The sequence below is a fragment of the Ptychodera flava genome, chromosome 19 (assembly GCF_041260155.1).
Source record: "Ptychodera flava strain L36383 chromosome 19, AS_Pfla_20210202, whole genome shotgun sequence".
NCBI lineage: Eukaryota > Metazoa > Hemichordata > Enteropneusta > Ptychoderidae > Ptychodera > Ptychodera flava.
Window position 1 is genome coordinate 28,780,954 of NC_091946.1, and position 17,066 is coordinate 28,798,019.

The 17,066-nt window shown below is 38.0% G+C and overlaps 1 protein-coding gene across 1 annotated transcript in view; it reads right to left on the reverse strand.

Annotated features, from left to right (window-relative positions):
- Positions 1-16,385: 16,385 nt before the first annotated feature.
- The window catches only part of LOC139118133 (uncharacterized), an 18,058-nt gene continuing 17,377 nt past the window's right edge, over positions 16,386-17,066 (reverse strand). Inside the window, exon 6 of the mRNA XM_070681428.1 lies at positions 16,386-16,428. Coding sequence (XP_070537529.1) covers positions 16,386-16,428 — 43 coding nt within the window. The remainder of the gene's footprint in view (positions 16,429-17,066) is intronic.

Sequence of the window (17,066 nt, forward strand, 5' to 3'; positions counted from 1 at the left end):
TTCATTGAATAACAAATTATCCAGAAATAAAAGTGGGCTTCAGTAGTCTGTTACATAATGGAGGTACAAAGAACGTGTCTTTCTACCTCAATGGTTACATAAAGACAATCAACATTTAAATTCAATTGCATAACGTAAAATGGTCTTTAAAGTGTACAGCCCCCCGACCTTATTGTCGATTCTGGCGTCATTGGCAGTGCTCATTAATCGACACACCATATTCTTGTATAAAAAATACGCACATTAGAATTTATTTATGAAATACTGCAACTTACTGGTATGAATCACAGTCACCACTTGTGCAATGGTTAGGTACAAAGCGGAAAAACTATTAGCCCCATATTCTCTGTAGAGACTGTGGTAGCCCAGAAAAGTGGCGGTCCGCCGCTTGCATGCCATGAATGACGAAGCAAAAGTAAAAACGAAACAAAGGGAAAACCCAAGAAAAAAATATTGCAAAGCCAGGGAAAACAGCCGTGGGCGCGATTGTAGGCTAGGGGTCATACAGACTGAACTAAGTAACATGACCAGATCAAGAAAGATGGGGAGCGCTATTCCTAGATGATATATTACACGAAATACAATAAAACCAAACATTGCAAGAGATCAATATAAGCATAAATATGGCAACTTTTGTCATGTATAAGGTAAAGATCTCAAGTGTTCTGAATGTTACACAGGTTTTTTTTCAAGGGAATATTTCTCATCTAAGATGACAAGGAAAGCCCCTCATACTATTATATTTTCAAAAAGCAGAGACTCTAAAGTTTAGTATGGTAGCAATAGTTTAATCGAAGGATGGAGTTGTGTATCTTTGGGGTAAAAAAACTCAATTTTGGTATTAATGACTAAAGTCAATTTCAGTCAAAAACGATACTATTCGGAAATATAATATTTCACTTGAAAACAAGAGTATATGTAGAAAAAAAACATTTTAATTTGCATCTTATATATCCTAATTCTAAAATAGCATGGGTTGAAAGACTGACACTCAAAAAGTGATTAAAAACATGATTAGAAAAATTAAAATGCCTGTTATTCAAAATGTAAGAACTTCATTGCCAAATAAAATAGTTGCTTTGTTATACAGCATTTAAAGAACATAATATGAAAATTTCAGAAAATTTGACTCAGAGTGGAGTTGAAAATCTTTAAATTGGGAGAAAAGAGATGCCATACATGTGCATAAATTAACACTTCTTTATCACGCAACTTACAACTGCTTGACCAGCTAAAAGGTGAACCAAACTAATGTTTTAATCTTCGGTTAACAAATTAATTAAAATTGAATGAATATTTGAAAAAAAGTAATTTTGAGCAAAATATGTTGAGTTGGATGCAGCGCCCCCTTAAGGAATTTAATCTATTTTAATTTATGCAGCATGAAGAGGGAAAGATAAAGCAATGATATATTTCTCACTTTGTTCGTTTAGCTTTTCCCCAGGGCCGATAAAAATGATTTAGACATATGTGAATTATTTGAAATATCGGATCTTCAGAGTCAGTCATGGTCCTACAGGGATACAATCATTTCAAATGCGAGGCATAATGAACGTTCTCGCCTTCTTCAGGAGGAAGGACAATCAAAGGGTTGAAAAAGACAACCGGTTCAACTTCACGGCGTAATCTCTTCTCCAACCACTCTCTGTAGAAATCAATAAATAAGTATTGATAAATCAGTCAAGTTTGTATCAATTATGAGTTCCCATATGTGTGATCGATTTAGCCACGCCCCTCCGGGAAAGTGTTGCTTAAGACATGTTAGCAATAAACCATCTAGTTCTCAGTGTAAAGTAGGTGTTACAAAAAACACGCTTCAAGCATAGCAAGATTGTTCTTCTGTCCGATTTTTGTCAGTATCTTTCATCACAGACAATTAAAAAAGAACAACCGTAATTAGTTAACGTTTTACGAAAGTTTATGTATCAACGTCGCAGATTTTATTTGTACATTTCATATTATATAGAACAACATGATGCGATAAGGTTAAGGCTGAACAAAAATAGCAAAAAGTAGCCTAGCATTATTTTTTCGTGCCAATGATCTTGAAAGGCCATAAAGCTACATACACGTATTAAGGGGATGATCACGGTCTTCTGTGCCTGAGAGGCCAAACTCAGCGGCGTTGGTCTTTATTTTGTATGGTGGTTTCCTCAACGGACCTAGCGCAGTCAGCGAAACTGTTTGCACAAGGACCGCAATATTTTTCTGTATTTATAAACCTAGGCACATGCGCAAACATGCTGTAGGTCCCCTGACTTTGTCCCCCTATCGATACATACGGTACATATATAATCATGAGAAAACAGCATGCAAGTTCAGCCTCTATTGCTAATTTATACATTTCACCGCCATAGTTTATTTTTAGCATCCGACCTCTCTCCTGAGCTCGTGAGCCAGCCTAATACTGGCATTCGAACAAACCCGAGTTGAACATTTCGAACACGATCCGACGCCGTCGATCCTCTTTTCCATGCTCTGATTGGCCCTCAAGGGAACCATTTAGTCCAACACTACTAATATCAGCACAAAGGGGGACTAATACGTCGATGGGTAAACCCTTGAGTTCAATGAAATCTCGAAAAGCTTTAACGATTCCGTGGTCGAAAAAAGTACATGATCTTCGTCGACCATATCACCATATTTCTTTTTCAGAGGGCCAATGTGCTTCAATGTCTATGTCTGGTGGTCAGTTAAGCACTGACGGTTCCATAAGTGTATGACTTAAGCGCAATCAAAAGGACTAGAATCGTCTTTTTTAATTTATAATGTTGAATGCTGTGGTAGCGCCAAACAATCACCTCTGATTCACTTGGAGGCCAAATCACAGATTTATGCAATATTTTAATTTTAAGAGATTGGAAATTTCATATTTCGGCAATGATGAAATTATTGAAACAAGCAAAAAAAAATTGCAAAACTTGATTTCTTATCCCGTTCGAAAACATTACTTCAACAACAACTCTGCTATCAAAAATTTACGACTATAGCCCTAATCGGTGACAACACATGATGAAAGATCAGACCTTATCTACTGAATCACTGTCTATAAGAAACACGCAATATGGAATATAAGAAATTCATTTTCAATGGAATTAAGCCACTCTTCAATCCTATTTTAACTTAAAAGCGATGTTATCTTCATGGCTCCATCCTTTTTACTTCATTAATAAGATTAATCCGTGGGTAAACAAGTCTACTGAGACTTAAAGGTAAAAGACTTTCATCTAATACTTGTAGTTATTCAATACTTTTCACTTACACTGCCTGTCGTCAAACCGCTTCTGTGGCATTTCTTATGCTTTACTTAGTTCATTTAATTATAAAATTATGCAGACGTCGACATGGTGTCCATTTTTTTTTCAAATAATATACTCTTTATTTCATAACAAAAAAGGGTATAACAATATAATTTCCAGTCATTAAGAAATTTTGAAATGACCTTACTCTTCTTTGAATAATTATTACAAATCAATTCTTCAATTAATAATCTCTGAATATTATTTTCGTTGATCACTCTCGCTTTATATACTGAAAAAGTTGCAACCATTATTATAAAATTCAAATCTTCTAGATTCTTTTGTTTCAGGAAATATCCATAAATTATGTGTTTCCACAATAACTTCAAACTTATTCTATAAATTCTATTGATTGTCTGTACAACATATTTCCAAAAGTCTTTCACAAAGATACATTCAAAAAGAAAATGCTGACAATTCTCAATGTGCTTACAGTATTCACACATAGGTGAGTAAACTTTCTTCCATTTCCATAGATTGTGCCTGTGTGGTATTTTATTATACAAAAGAAAAATGTTCAATGGTGCATGTTTTCTAACTGTCATAGTTTTCACCTTTACATTCCAAATCGTACTCCAATCACAGCCTGTTCCCAACTGATTTTCCCAAATTACCTTTGCATATGAGTCGTCAGTGATTTTTGTTATGTACACCCAATAGAAATCTTTACATGAAAAATCATATATGTCGGAATATTTTCCCTGGTAATTCTTTATCATTATTGGTCTTCTTTGTCTATTGACAAGTAAATTATAATTTAACAAATTCATACATCGTTTCCGTCGACATGGTGTCCATGCTGATGGTGTATATATCTGCCATCGAAGTTTCTATACAAAACCACCAAATCACGACATCAAAGCTGTTCTCAACCATGACTGAAACAAGTGTACCGAGAATGTGAAATAACATCAAATAACATCAAAGCAATAGTTACATCGCCTTCATGCAAAGTCGAATTTATACTCTTAAAGTCCTCATCCATGTTCTAAATTTCGAATTCCGATAAAAAAACGCGTTAATAATTTAGACCTTCAAGTTGCTAGATATCAGCGTCGGTCTTTTACCCAGCACTGCCACTGAAAATGGTGATGTGATTTGGTAGTCTGTCTTGTCACACCCGTATGCAGACTTATCAAATTCTCTAAAACGCTGACTTACGCTGAACTGCGATGTCTTATTCTGCTTATTCAATTTTGGGCATCTTGACACATTTCGACTTATGAGTAACTTTATACAAGTAACGTGTGTGAGCGTGTGTCAACGGGCGCATAACCTACCTACAACTACTTATCGCCTGCGTGTGCGGGACGTATGAGCCATACGCTGGCATACGTCGAAAAGTTTTCTGAGTTTTGTGCATGCATAAAAGTTTTCGACGACCTCGCCGTACTACAAGCGTGCTTCAGCGTGCTCACAACTTATACAAAACTTACTCGTAACGCCCAACATATTCGTCAAACTTTTCGTAATTTATTGACATACGCTGGGTAAATCGGCAAGGTGTGACAGGGCCTTTACACATCGAAATCATGAACACAACTATGGAGTGCACTTGGTCAACTTTGGATATCAATTTTTATTGCGTAGATCTGAAGTTGTAGAGTTTCTCATAATACGGTTGAGCATCCCGTATGGCTTGTTGGACATAGCTTGGATACAATGAGATATCATCATTCTGAGAATTAGAGTTTTGCGTTTCTGGATTTCTTACGAAGCCAGTGGTATTGATCACTGTGCCATACCAGAGATCGTCCCAACGCCATTCCTCGGGACGGCCGGGTTTCCAATGAAGCATGCTTTCTTGAATTCGAACCCTACAAAATCACAAAACTTTTTCATGGTGGTTGCCGGGTCACGAAGCAGATCATCATCGGCATCGATAACCATTGGTGTTTGACCTTTGACATCTCTAATGTATTGGTACAACTCCAACATTTCACGGTATCCGGCCTCGGAGAGTACGACTTCAGACAATCCATCCAATTTTTGTTTCGACCAACTTCTATATTGCGAGGTAATACATTTGATTGGGTTACGTATCAGAAATGAATGGCGGTACCCATTGGGAACATGATCCATTTTCCCTGTCGCAACCATGTAAATGGCCATATCCTTCGCGAAGACACCTCGATACCCGGGAAAAGTATACTCAAGCGTGCTCTTCACCTCACTAAAGCTGAACCCCGGCAAGGGATCTCCAATGTGGTACTGTACTCCGTGGCGTAGGGAGGCGGACCGATCTTCGCCCAACATCGCCGCGGTAGCAAAGATTTCATGAATCACTTTGACGCCCTCCAGAGTCCGTATCGATCGTTCAAACGCTGTTGAACAAGATCTCATTGTAGACCACAAATAGACCCTGGTAATCGCATCTTCGGAAGGATTCATTTTACATTCTGAAAGTCAACCATTCATGATCTATTTAATGTGTTCAATGAGAGGGGTCAACCAAAAGTGCTGGTGCATCGAAAAGAACGTTATACTCGCAACTACCTTTAAAGACATTCAAACATTCATATGAAAATCGACTAAGAAAAGCATGCATGATAATAAAATCTGAAATGCGCCAAGTTAAATTTGAAAAAAATGCAAAAATTAAATTTGGGTGGCCCAAATTATTCAAATGTCGCCGTTTTGACTACCTCCTTACCGAGATCTAATTGCCCGTTCCTGAAGTAGCCTTATAGGTCGCCACATGAACTATTGCGAGATCGAAATAGGAGTTTTACTCGACCAATTGTTCATGATATAGATAGTTAACTACTGCCAGAAAAGCTTATTGCAGTTGAAGTGCTAGCAGATGGTAGATGAAATGTCACGACAGGTGCTTTGTGTATTATTGTTATTGTTGTTGTTATTGTTGTTGTTGTTGTTGTTGTTGTTGTTGTTGTTGTTGTTGTTGTTGCTGCTGCTGCTGCTGCTGCTGCTGCTGCTACTGCTGCTGCTGCTGTATTCAACGCTACCACTGGGATAGGATTACAGAGATGTGAAGCTGATGACTGGAGCGCGGTGTAGCTGCCGGCCATTCTTAAGCACATCACATGATAAGTATAACATATATAGCATATTCAATAAACAAAGGCTCCGTTCACAAAAAAATGGTGAGTGAGGCTGGAGGAATTTAGGAGGGATTCGACAATTTTTTGGGTAGCAGAGGGGGAACTTGAAACTTTTGCTCTGCCTACAGCGGGACCTTGAAATAGTTTGGTTCCCAACATTTTGATGCCGTCCAATTGTTCTAATGTTAGTAATAATTAAGCAAAATCTATTACCATTTTGTCGCATTTTATGACTTTTATCTCGAAAAAAATCTAAAAATGTATGAATGCCGTTAACTTTTCGTAAAAACAACAAGTCGGCCTTGCAGCAGGGCAGAAGCTGCAAATGTTGATATTTTTTTCAATATTTCTGTGCAATGAATCAAATACAGTTTCTTGCTGTGTCTCTACAGCATACTGAAATACACAATATTCAGTTTGTCTGCAAAGCATGTATATATTAATATTGGTGATAATTGAATTAGAGTCAAGACTGAAAGTCATTTGTCAACTATACAAATGCATGGTACACGCATACAGGCTGTGTTGGCAAGCTGAATTCTGGACAGCTCAACATGATGTAGGGAGTAGAACAAGAACGCAGTTGTATAAGCTGAACAAAAATATTGTCAAAACTACTAGTATCAAAGTTAATACAGTCACTGCCCCGCTACTGCCTACGGAGGGGGACTTGAACAATTTTGATCATATAAACGGGGAGACTTGAATATTTTGAGGGTATATAGGGGTTGTTAAAAAAAGATTTAAATCAAGATTCCTCTAGCCCCCCCCCCCCCCACTTTTTGTGAACGCAGCCTAATCACATAAACTCATTATCCCCCTGTATTGTCAAAACTTGAGATCAAAACTTGATTTTGTGAGCAGAAACCACTGATGAATTGCAAGTGAAATTATGGAGATTACCTCCACGGTGAATCAAAAATATGAACCTGCGGTATTGGCTCCGATTTAGCTAAATAAACTAGCACGTTGATGATGGCCAGAAGTGAACTGTTTGAACTCCCCCCTCGCCATTGAGGAAGATCGTTTCATGGCGGTACGTTCTCCTGGTACTCAATACACTACACGTTTACTGGCCCCAAGGAGATCCGGGCTAGTACCTCCATGGTACCCAAATTTGAAGAGCTTTCAAAGCCACGGCTCCGAGTAAATATTGACTATAGACCTTTGCGTCGTGTAGTATTGTTGAATCTCAGACTGGATTTGTCTGAGGTGGTAATTCACTTCCGGGTTCGTTACCCGATAGGTGGGGTGCAAACTACTATTAACCTTTACGGGTTTTTTTGTATGTGTCTTTACTTTGAGAAACTTTCTAGTGAAAACTGTAAAACTTAGTTTTTTGCGTGCCCTTCTGACGAGTAACCATTATTCCTTAACCTGTGATTGGAAATTTCAGACACTGCTCCAAATTTCAATCTCATTTCGTTTTATCCAACAAGTTTCAATTAATATTCCGAAAATTATTTTGTTTAACGTTTCGAAATGTGTATGGTTACTGACAGAGCCCAAAACAAAGATGTTTTAAGTCACTGATTCTACGAAAGATGTCTATTACTTGTATCAATATGTTTCTATCTGACAGCAAACCAACTTTAAGACCGTCTCTATTGAAAAGTTTCAAAACTTTTAAAATGTGACAAGGTATATTATGTGGATCAATGTTTGATCTAGGAATGCTTCGACATCTCTCTGTACCAAATAAAGGAAAATTGCTTTATACTTTGCGTTACTTCGATCAAAATAATTACGAAACCATTTACATTTGAAAGCTAAAGACAATCATTAAAAATTAGGTACATTTACACCTCCCAATTCTATCGGTGCTAAAAGGCATTCCTTCCATAATTTTATGTCTCGTAAGTCAAAAAATTCATAAATTAGTTTATCAACAATTTTTACAACTTCTTTAGGAACGTACACCTAAAATAGACGCTAAGTACAGTAAATTTGACAAACTAAAACTCTAACTTTTCCATGCGTGTGGTTTACGCATCCTCTATTATTTGAATGCGTTCTCAAGTTCTTTTAATTTTGGCTCCCAACCAATGTACCGACTTAATACTTTAACAGGTTCTGATGACTACCATAAATTATCACATGTAGATTGTGACTCTCTCAAGCTGCCGATCCAAATAGCTTGGTTGTTTTCTTTTATTTTCAACCCTAAGACACTTTGAAATTGAACCATTATTTGTAAAACTTTACAATTACAGACCTTTCATTTTCTTCTACAATATTTGTAGTGTCATCTGCTAACTGTACGACAAATGCTTATCTTCTTTGATTCAACAACGGAATGCCACAAAGGAATGCCCTGTCAAGGCTTTGTCGTATTTTACACGCTAGTATTTCGACAAAGTATGAATAGCTGAGCCCTCCTTTTGTGGAGGGACCGTGGTTGAGGGCATCCTTGTCGGACACCTCTGTATAAGTTTACATCAATTGTCATCCATCCATTATACTTGACACCACTGGAAGTGCCATTGTATACAGAACGTTGAACCATTTTTGAAAGTTTTCCCCAAGGTTATTTTTAATATATCACGTATATAATACCTGTCAACTAAATAAAGCACCTTTTCAAAACATATAAAAAATTACAGCTCCTGCCATGGTGAATTACATTTCAAATTGTAATGAAACAGATCTTGAATCAATCTTAACACTTTATATGCTTGTATTGCTTTCATGAAACCTTTAAGTTTTGATGCCTGCATTGATGCTTGTTTGGCTTCAGCTTCAAGCTGGATTTGTAAAATTTTTGCAAAGATCTTTGTCTGCTTGAATGAAAATGCCGACTGTTGTGAAAGATGGCTGTAGCAGTCTTTCGTAATACAGGGAGTTAGGTGTGAATCATTTGATATCCGTGGAGGGACTGGAAGGTACATTTTATATACTATAATCACAAATAGTGAGGGGATAGATATAGGCACACTGTCTTAGTTCAGGCTTGCGTTATAAAAGGTTTAGGATAAAAAAGATATCGATCATAAATTGATAGATAATTGTATGGCTGCGACATTGATCTTGTAAGAGCTCATTGAACCTCATACAACTACCACTATCTGAAATTCAACACCGCTTGAAACTCGACAAGTCAGGAGCTGAGGTTCGTGGTTGAGATTTCTCGGGTTGTGTGACGTGGGAAGCTCTACAAACCAGGAAGTAAGTTTTGCTATTTATCGGGGCGAGTACGGGGTTATACTAGGTAGACCTCGGGGTCAGTAAACAGTGCACTGAACCAAGTACCTCCATCATGTCCATGATTTGGGTAGTGGGATAAAACTTCGACAAGTTACCCTCTTCCTATAGACGTGTTGATTTAGCTCAATCGGGCTTAATATCGCGTACGTATTCAATATGTTTTTGGCACAATTACTTGACTCGCAATTCTAACAAGAATTACGTTTTGACCTCGGCGAAAATTAAGTTTTATACTCCCTCTACCGTCTAGGAAGTCCATAGACGGCAGAGGGGAAAGACTATCTTTGGGTAATCCGTTATTTGACGTTTTGATGCACAGGCGCTTGGCACATTGCTGGGATAATAATCGTATTTAATAAGTAGAATGTCTATATACGACTTGATTATTCAATAAAAGAATCACCGTACGTGATATATATTAGTGTAGGCCTATAGGCCTACATGTAGACTGGCATTATATACGAATGGCTATGGCTGCCTGGCTCGGGCCCGGCGAACGCACTGCATAATCATCAATGTGTAGAATGTCTACATGACTTGATTATTTAATAAAGACACAGTCACAGTCGCTCGAGAGCTATTCAGCTCTGGGACTATTCGCCCCATAGACGAGTATACAGAAGCGAGTATTTCTCGCTTCTGTATACTCGTCTATAGGGCGAATAGTCCCAGAGCTGAATAGCTCTCGAGCGACTGTGATAAAGAATAACGGTACGTGATATTACTGTACATGTCGGCTAGCTTAACCGAGCGGCTGTAGAGCTCTGCAGGGCTTGGGCCCGTTGTACACTGCTGCACAGCAGTGTACAACGGGCCCAAGCCGGGCCCAAGCCCTGCAGAGCTCTACAGCCGCTCGGTTAAGCTAGCCGACATGTACAGTAATATCACGTACCGTTTTTCTTTATTAAATAATCAAGTCATGTAGACATTCTACACATTGATGATTATGCAGTGCGTTCGCCGGGCCCGAGCCAGGCAGCCATAGCCATTCACCAGTCAACATGTAGGCCTATAGGCCCACACTAATATCACGTACGGTGATTCTTTTATTGAATAATCAAGTCGTATATAGACATTCTATACATTAAATACGATTATTATCCCAGCAACGTGCCAAGCGCCTGTGTTTTGATGGCTAGATGTACTGTGGCTTTATGCCCCAAAGAAATGGTACAAGGTACTTACCAGGTTTGTTGAGCTGAATTCCTACGTCACAGCACCTTCACCTCGAATACTAGCGTTCTGTGAAATTGGTGTTCAACGAATGCACATGTAAGCTTACACCTTATCGAGACACAAAGGTGCGCTTCAGACAGTCGAGATTAAAATCAGTTGCATGACGTAAAATAGTCTAGAGTGCGAAGTCCCTCCACCTGATTGTCGACAGTTGATAGTGGTGTCATCGGCAGTATACGTTAATCGGCAGACAATCACATTCTTGTAAAAAAAACCACGTACGATACAATATATACAAACGGGACTGTGGTATTACGAAATAACGGAATATTACAACTTATCGGTATGAATAGCAATTCATTTGGGCTAATTATAATCGACGAAATCGCGAAACGGCGAAATGGCGAAAAAAATAAAGAAACTGAAATATATAGAGTGAAAGAAATCCGACAGAAAGCAAAACAGACATAAAAACTATATTACTCGCGCCACTCGCTCCCCGTTGTCCTGTTATTACAGAGCCCGTATGTGGGTAAGGGAAGGGAGAGAAATTAAAGGAAGGGAGGACCGGCATTTTTCAAAATGACGCTGTGCATAAAATGGTGACCCTTCAAAAGTGTTGGTCACCTCCCATATTTTCATGCACAACAAACGGTTGCCTCCCCTGAGTATCACAGTCCACATCAGTAATGTTCAGACACACACTTTCTCTTGTGGCCATCTCGGATTTTAGGCTTAAAATTTACCTAATTTGTTTAAAAATTGATCAATTAAAATTCTGTACATTAACTTTGTAGTCCAATATATCCGACAAACAGCAAAACTGACAAACCAAATATATGTATATATATATATATATATATATATATATATATATATATAATATATATATATATATATATACCGTACTCTCTGTGCCCAAGTTCAGAGATTGCCATGAAGCCATTATGGTGATAACCGGGAGGGCATATTGTATACATTTTGTGTATATATATATATATATATATATATATATATATATATATATATATATATATATATATATATATATATGCGAACACACGTAACTTTTAACCCTAATTAAACAAATATAAATATGACTACAAATTTTTATTTAGCTCAATAATTGTCGACATTATTCTGGAAAACTCCAAACTTTCAGTGAATTTACGGTTAGGCCTATAGTACATAATTCTAATTTTGCTTTCTAGATTTTTTGCTGAACTTCCTGAAAAATGTGAATAGCGGAGGGTGCCACCAATCCCGTAAACTGTGAAACTGATTCAGATTCGAGATCACGTATGACAAGTTGAGATCTCATGTAGTCTTGTCTCCTGCCCCGTTTCTACCGCTAGCTGCGCTGCTCACGCCCAGCCGGGTCGAGTCCTGAGGTCACACAAGGTCGAACCCCTCAGTCTTATAGTACCTCCACGCAGCCAGGTAGCTGCCGCCGGTATGGTCGTACTCGCGACGGTCTTATCAATGTAGGGTCAAGGCTCTGTCGAAATGGCCAAACTCACGATATCTTTACATTAAGCACCGAAAAGTGACATATTTTCTTGGCATATACCTGTTATACACACGGCGACAAGCAGAGGTATAGTCAAGACTTACAGTGAGTAAGACTTGGCACCGGGGCTCAGTCCAAGTAGTAGTACTAGACGGTAAGTATACGAACTGCTGGAGCTCTACAGTTACTGTCTTTTTGTGTAAAACTAATATGTTTTCAGGTAAAGTGCATTTGAAAATAGATATCCAATGAAAGTTTCAAATTATGTTGTTGTCAGTCATGTGAAATATGATATTATAAATTGAAAGCACCCAAAACATGATACCATCTTGACTATACTGAAGACACAGTGGCAATTATGGCATATGTCTGTACCAGTGGCCCTGAATTTATCCAGCTAAGTTATACTAAACTTTCGGCAACTCTGGCCAACAGTGCCATCAGCTCTCAATATATTGACATATTGACCTAGCCCTGCATACGATGCTGTGTGTTACCGGCGTTATACGACCTCCCACCACATATGCCGTGAACACCATCGCACCCTTGCTCCAGCCTCCGGGGTCTATGAATGATCATACGCAAGGCTATTAGCCTATTGACCTAGATCTGCATGGCAGGGCTGTGTGTTACCGGCTACACCCATCCTCAGTGAATTTCTTGCATCTCTTGAATAAAAGTAAAATTGTGATTTTCCAGTAAAAAAGAAAACAATTCCATTTCTTTCATCTGCAAGACATGGCTTTTGAGGTGACCTCATCAGGAATACCATTGCTGATTCAGACGTTGGAAAAATGGAATCCGGAGTGTCTACAACTGTACTACCTTGTCAAGAACAGTCATAAAACAAACAATGTGTGGCCGTGTATTGATGTTTATGTGGATAATAGAGATCTGGAAGAACTGACCAGCGTGGTGGCAGTGTGGCACCTGAACTCACAACATACAGAACGTTGGTATGTATGCTTCACAAGGGATGCTCAGAAGATGAAGTTGATGATTGGGACGCTTTCTATTGCTGACAGTTTTGGACAGAATAGAAAGATTTCATTCAACTGTGAAAATCAAGCAAGTGATGTTATTGCTGACTTTTTGACGGAGTCCGGTTTGAAACCTGTTGTTATTCCTCAGGCCTATACGTACCTCCTTGACAAGACGGAACTCGCAGACCGAGCATCAAGCAGGGAGATCCCAGCAAACTTTAAAATAACCCCACTGCGAGTTAAGTACGCAAAGCTGTTACAAAATGCCTGGGGTCACCATTATGGAAGACCACATGCCCTGGAGAGTTATGAGAACACCATCAAATACCAAACCACGCTAGCTATTTACAACGAGAATGACGAGCCAGTTGCTTGGGTTGTTGCCAAAGAGTGGGGTGATATTGGAAGCACGTACACAGCAGAGGAGTATCAGCGTCAAGGCTTTGCAAGCATTCTGACTGCAAAGTTGGCCAAAATGATCATGGCAAGAAGCGAAATACCTTTCATAAAAATTATGAGAGAGAATAATCCTCTGCTGATATGCATGTTAAACTTGGCTTCACAGAAAGAAATACGCACAATACATGGTTCATACTAAGCTGATGATAAACACCATTGCCATGGTTTCCTCCAAGACTGACATCACATCTGACAATGGAAGCGTTACAACCTACATCAGACTGACATAAAACATATTTAACCTGTTCATCCCAGTTCACTGTAAACAGGTCCAAGATCACCATTGGTAACGATGGGTATGGGTTAAACCATGGTGGTGTAAGGGTTAAAAGCTAATATATTATAACCATGAATACTCATTTACACAGAAAAACACAATACTCTCCAAACATATCTGGGACTTAAAGGTATACAGTCACCTGTAATCTAAATATGCCCATATCTGGTCAAAGGGGCGTTCCTTGGTATTCAAAATGCCATGTGAGGGCGCTGTTTTTAAAAAGCGTCCACCCACTTAAAATCTGTGATTGGTTAGATTTTCTCTTTCCATGGTAACTGTGGCAAAATTGGAATAGGTGACAGTATACCTTTAAAACAAAAGTCTGTGTTGCATCAACAGGTTCATTGTCTCCAATGCTATGCCGCACACCAACAAAACCAAGTGAAGCAACCAGTACCTTACTCATAAACTCAACATAATCAGTGCCAAAAGAGAAAAAAATACTTAAAGGCCCCAATAGCTATATCTTTTAGCATTATTTTTGTGATTTTACTTCCAAACTTAAACAAGTTCGTGGGAATGTACTCATTGAGGGGTGTTTATACAAGTATAATAAACTGTCCACTGGGACTGCATGTGCATTTTTGAGCAAGATGAATAATAAACGTTTGCCCAAATGTAAAATGGCGCCCTCATGCAAATAAAGCAAAAACACTGTAAGTCATGCATATATGCATTGGAATCTTCACAGAAACAACAGAGTAGTCCAATATAATGCATAGTGCTGAATGTTTTCCACTGAGACATCATATGCTTTGTTTTCTGTGTAATATTACCAGTTTTTAAAAATGGCTGGAAATCAAAATAATGGTTAAAATTTAAATTTACTTGTCCATTTTTTCAGTAGTAAAAGGCTATATCCTTTAAATTTGTAGAATTTGAAGAAAACCAGAGAAAATAGAAAAACTTGTTCAGATCAACAAATTTCAAGAGTCACAGTTATAGGGGCCAAAAAAAAAGAAAAACATTTCTGGTCACCATGAGTGTCATTTCAGAACCTGTGTATCATGTCTTTTTTTTTGGGGGGGGGGGGGGTTACTCATCAGTATAGCTATCCTTGATATCCCTGTTTGCATGTCCAATATGCTAAAATGAAAACAGAAGTATTATGCAGCCAGTGATAAAAGACAATAACTGTTGTATCAATAGTGCCAAATCAGCATAGGAATAAAAAAAAAGAAAAAAGAAAACAGCGTCGCCGCATCAGTTTTGCTGAATGTAAAGGATCAGAAACAGTTTTTTTTTGCTCAACAAAAGGACACAACAAGTGTCAAAATGTCATCAGTTGAACAAATTTTACCGCATGAAATTCACCTGAAGAACAATAGACCCCTGCATGCTGTCTCCATCTTCTGCACAAATCATTGCATACGCTGACGACAGAAACCACAGTTGTCTGATGATTGTGTAACTGAGTGAGCCACAACTGAACTAGGGTTCATGTTTATTGCTTTACCATAAGTGAACTCTAGCTCACTCTGCACTCTTTTCTCCAGCAAAGACACTTGCCTTCATTGGATGTGTTTAGTGAAGTTTTGAAATCTATATATGCATTATGTATTTTCATATTAAATGTTTTTGCAAAATTAAAGAGATGGAAAGGAATAATTGTTTGTGGAATTACTTATCCCAATAGATATATAAGCAAATTAAACTTGACTATTTTCATTATTATGGCTTCAATGTGCCAGTAATTATTAGGCCACAATTGGATTCATCAATAGGATTCATTCAAATGGAAAAACACACTAACAGAATTTGTTAAAGTCAAGGTGTATTTCAAGACTAGGTAAAATTTTATTGGTATTCTTGTGAGAATTCCCTGGTGAATTATTTTGTCCGAAAATGAAGGAGGCAAACATGCAAGTAACTTAAATCACTGTGGTATGTACATCACAGTGTACAATTATAATACATGCCCTTTTCAAATAGCCTTTAATTTGCAGTCTCATCAATTTTTTGCTTATATTTTATAATTTACCTTAAAAAAGAGCCCATGTAGTTAAATTCAAGCTGCACCATTTTCATATGAAATTTTGAGAATAAAACCCGTCTTGTGACAAGTTGTTTTGAAATTCTAGATGAAGCTCACTTGTCTGACCTGGTGTGACCCCTGACCTAGATACAGTTCACACATTTCACAGGAAACCATTTTAGAATAGCACTGCTGACACTGAAGAGACTGGTCTGCATGTACATGTAACCGCTTTTGGGTAGTATAATCAACCAGCTACATTGAACAGTGGGTAAATTCAAGTTTTATATACATGTTAGACATGTTGCTATCGAATAGGACCTAAGCTGTTTGTAATAGTCAAAGGGTAAGTGAAAATATAATCTGCCTGTAAACACCGTGACCGATACTGTATTCCATATTATAGCATATCAGCACTGTAGTCATCTGTGAATCTCTCATGATTGGAAACGCAGCTGTCCGCGGCTGGGTAGGGTGCGTCTATGTGCAGACAAGGAGTCTGTGGTCCAAAGCGGGCCATTTAAAGGTCAACCCCTTGTCTGTGGTGGGGCTGAACGTTTTTAGATGACCCTTAGACCCCTACACAGACTGCTGCGTTTCCACAGCTATACCTGCCTATACTTAAGCTTTGCACAGATACTTTTCTTACATTATTACACAAAGGACTCCATGTATGATTAACAAGTAAAGACTGAAGAAATACACCTAAATGAGTGGTTTGCTAAATATTGTCCTTTAAGGGAGTGCATGGTCAGTTTCTTTGGCTATGTGGGGGATTGGTTTGTTGGGTGGTGGATTATTTTGTCGATGTTAAAAAGTGGCTGACCCCCCACCCCCACCCCCACATTGAAACTTTAGAAAACAGGGTGATCCCCATTCCAAATTTCGAAAACGGTGACACCCCAACCCCCCATGCACATGCATGCAACAAAGATAAAACAAAAGGTGGAATATAAATTCAATTATATATATATATATATATATATATATATATATATATATATATATATATATATATATATATATATATATATATATATATATATTATATATATATATATATATATATTTTCTGTGTTTTAATGAAATTCTTGTCATGCCAGTTGTAAAATAGGAAT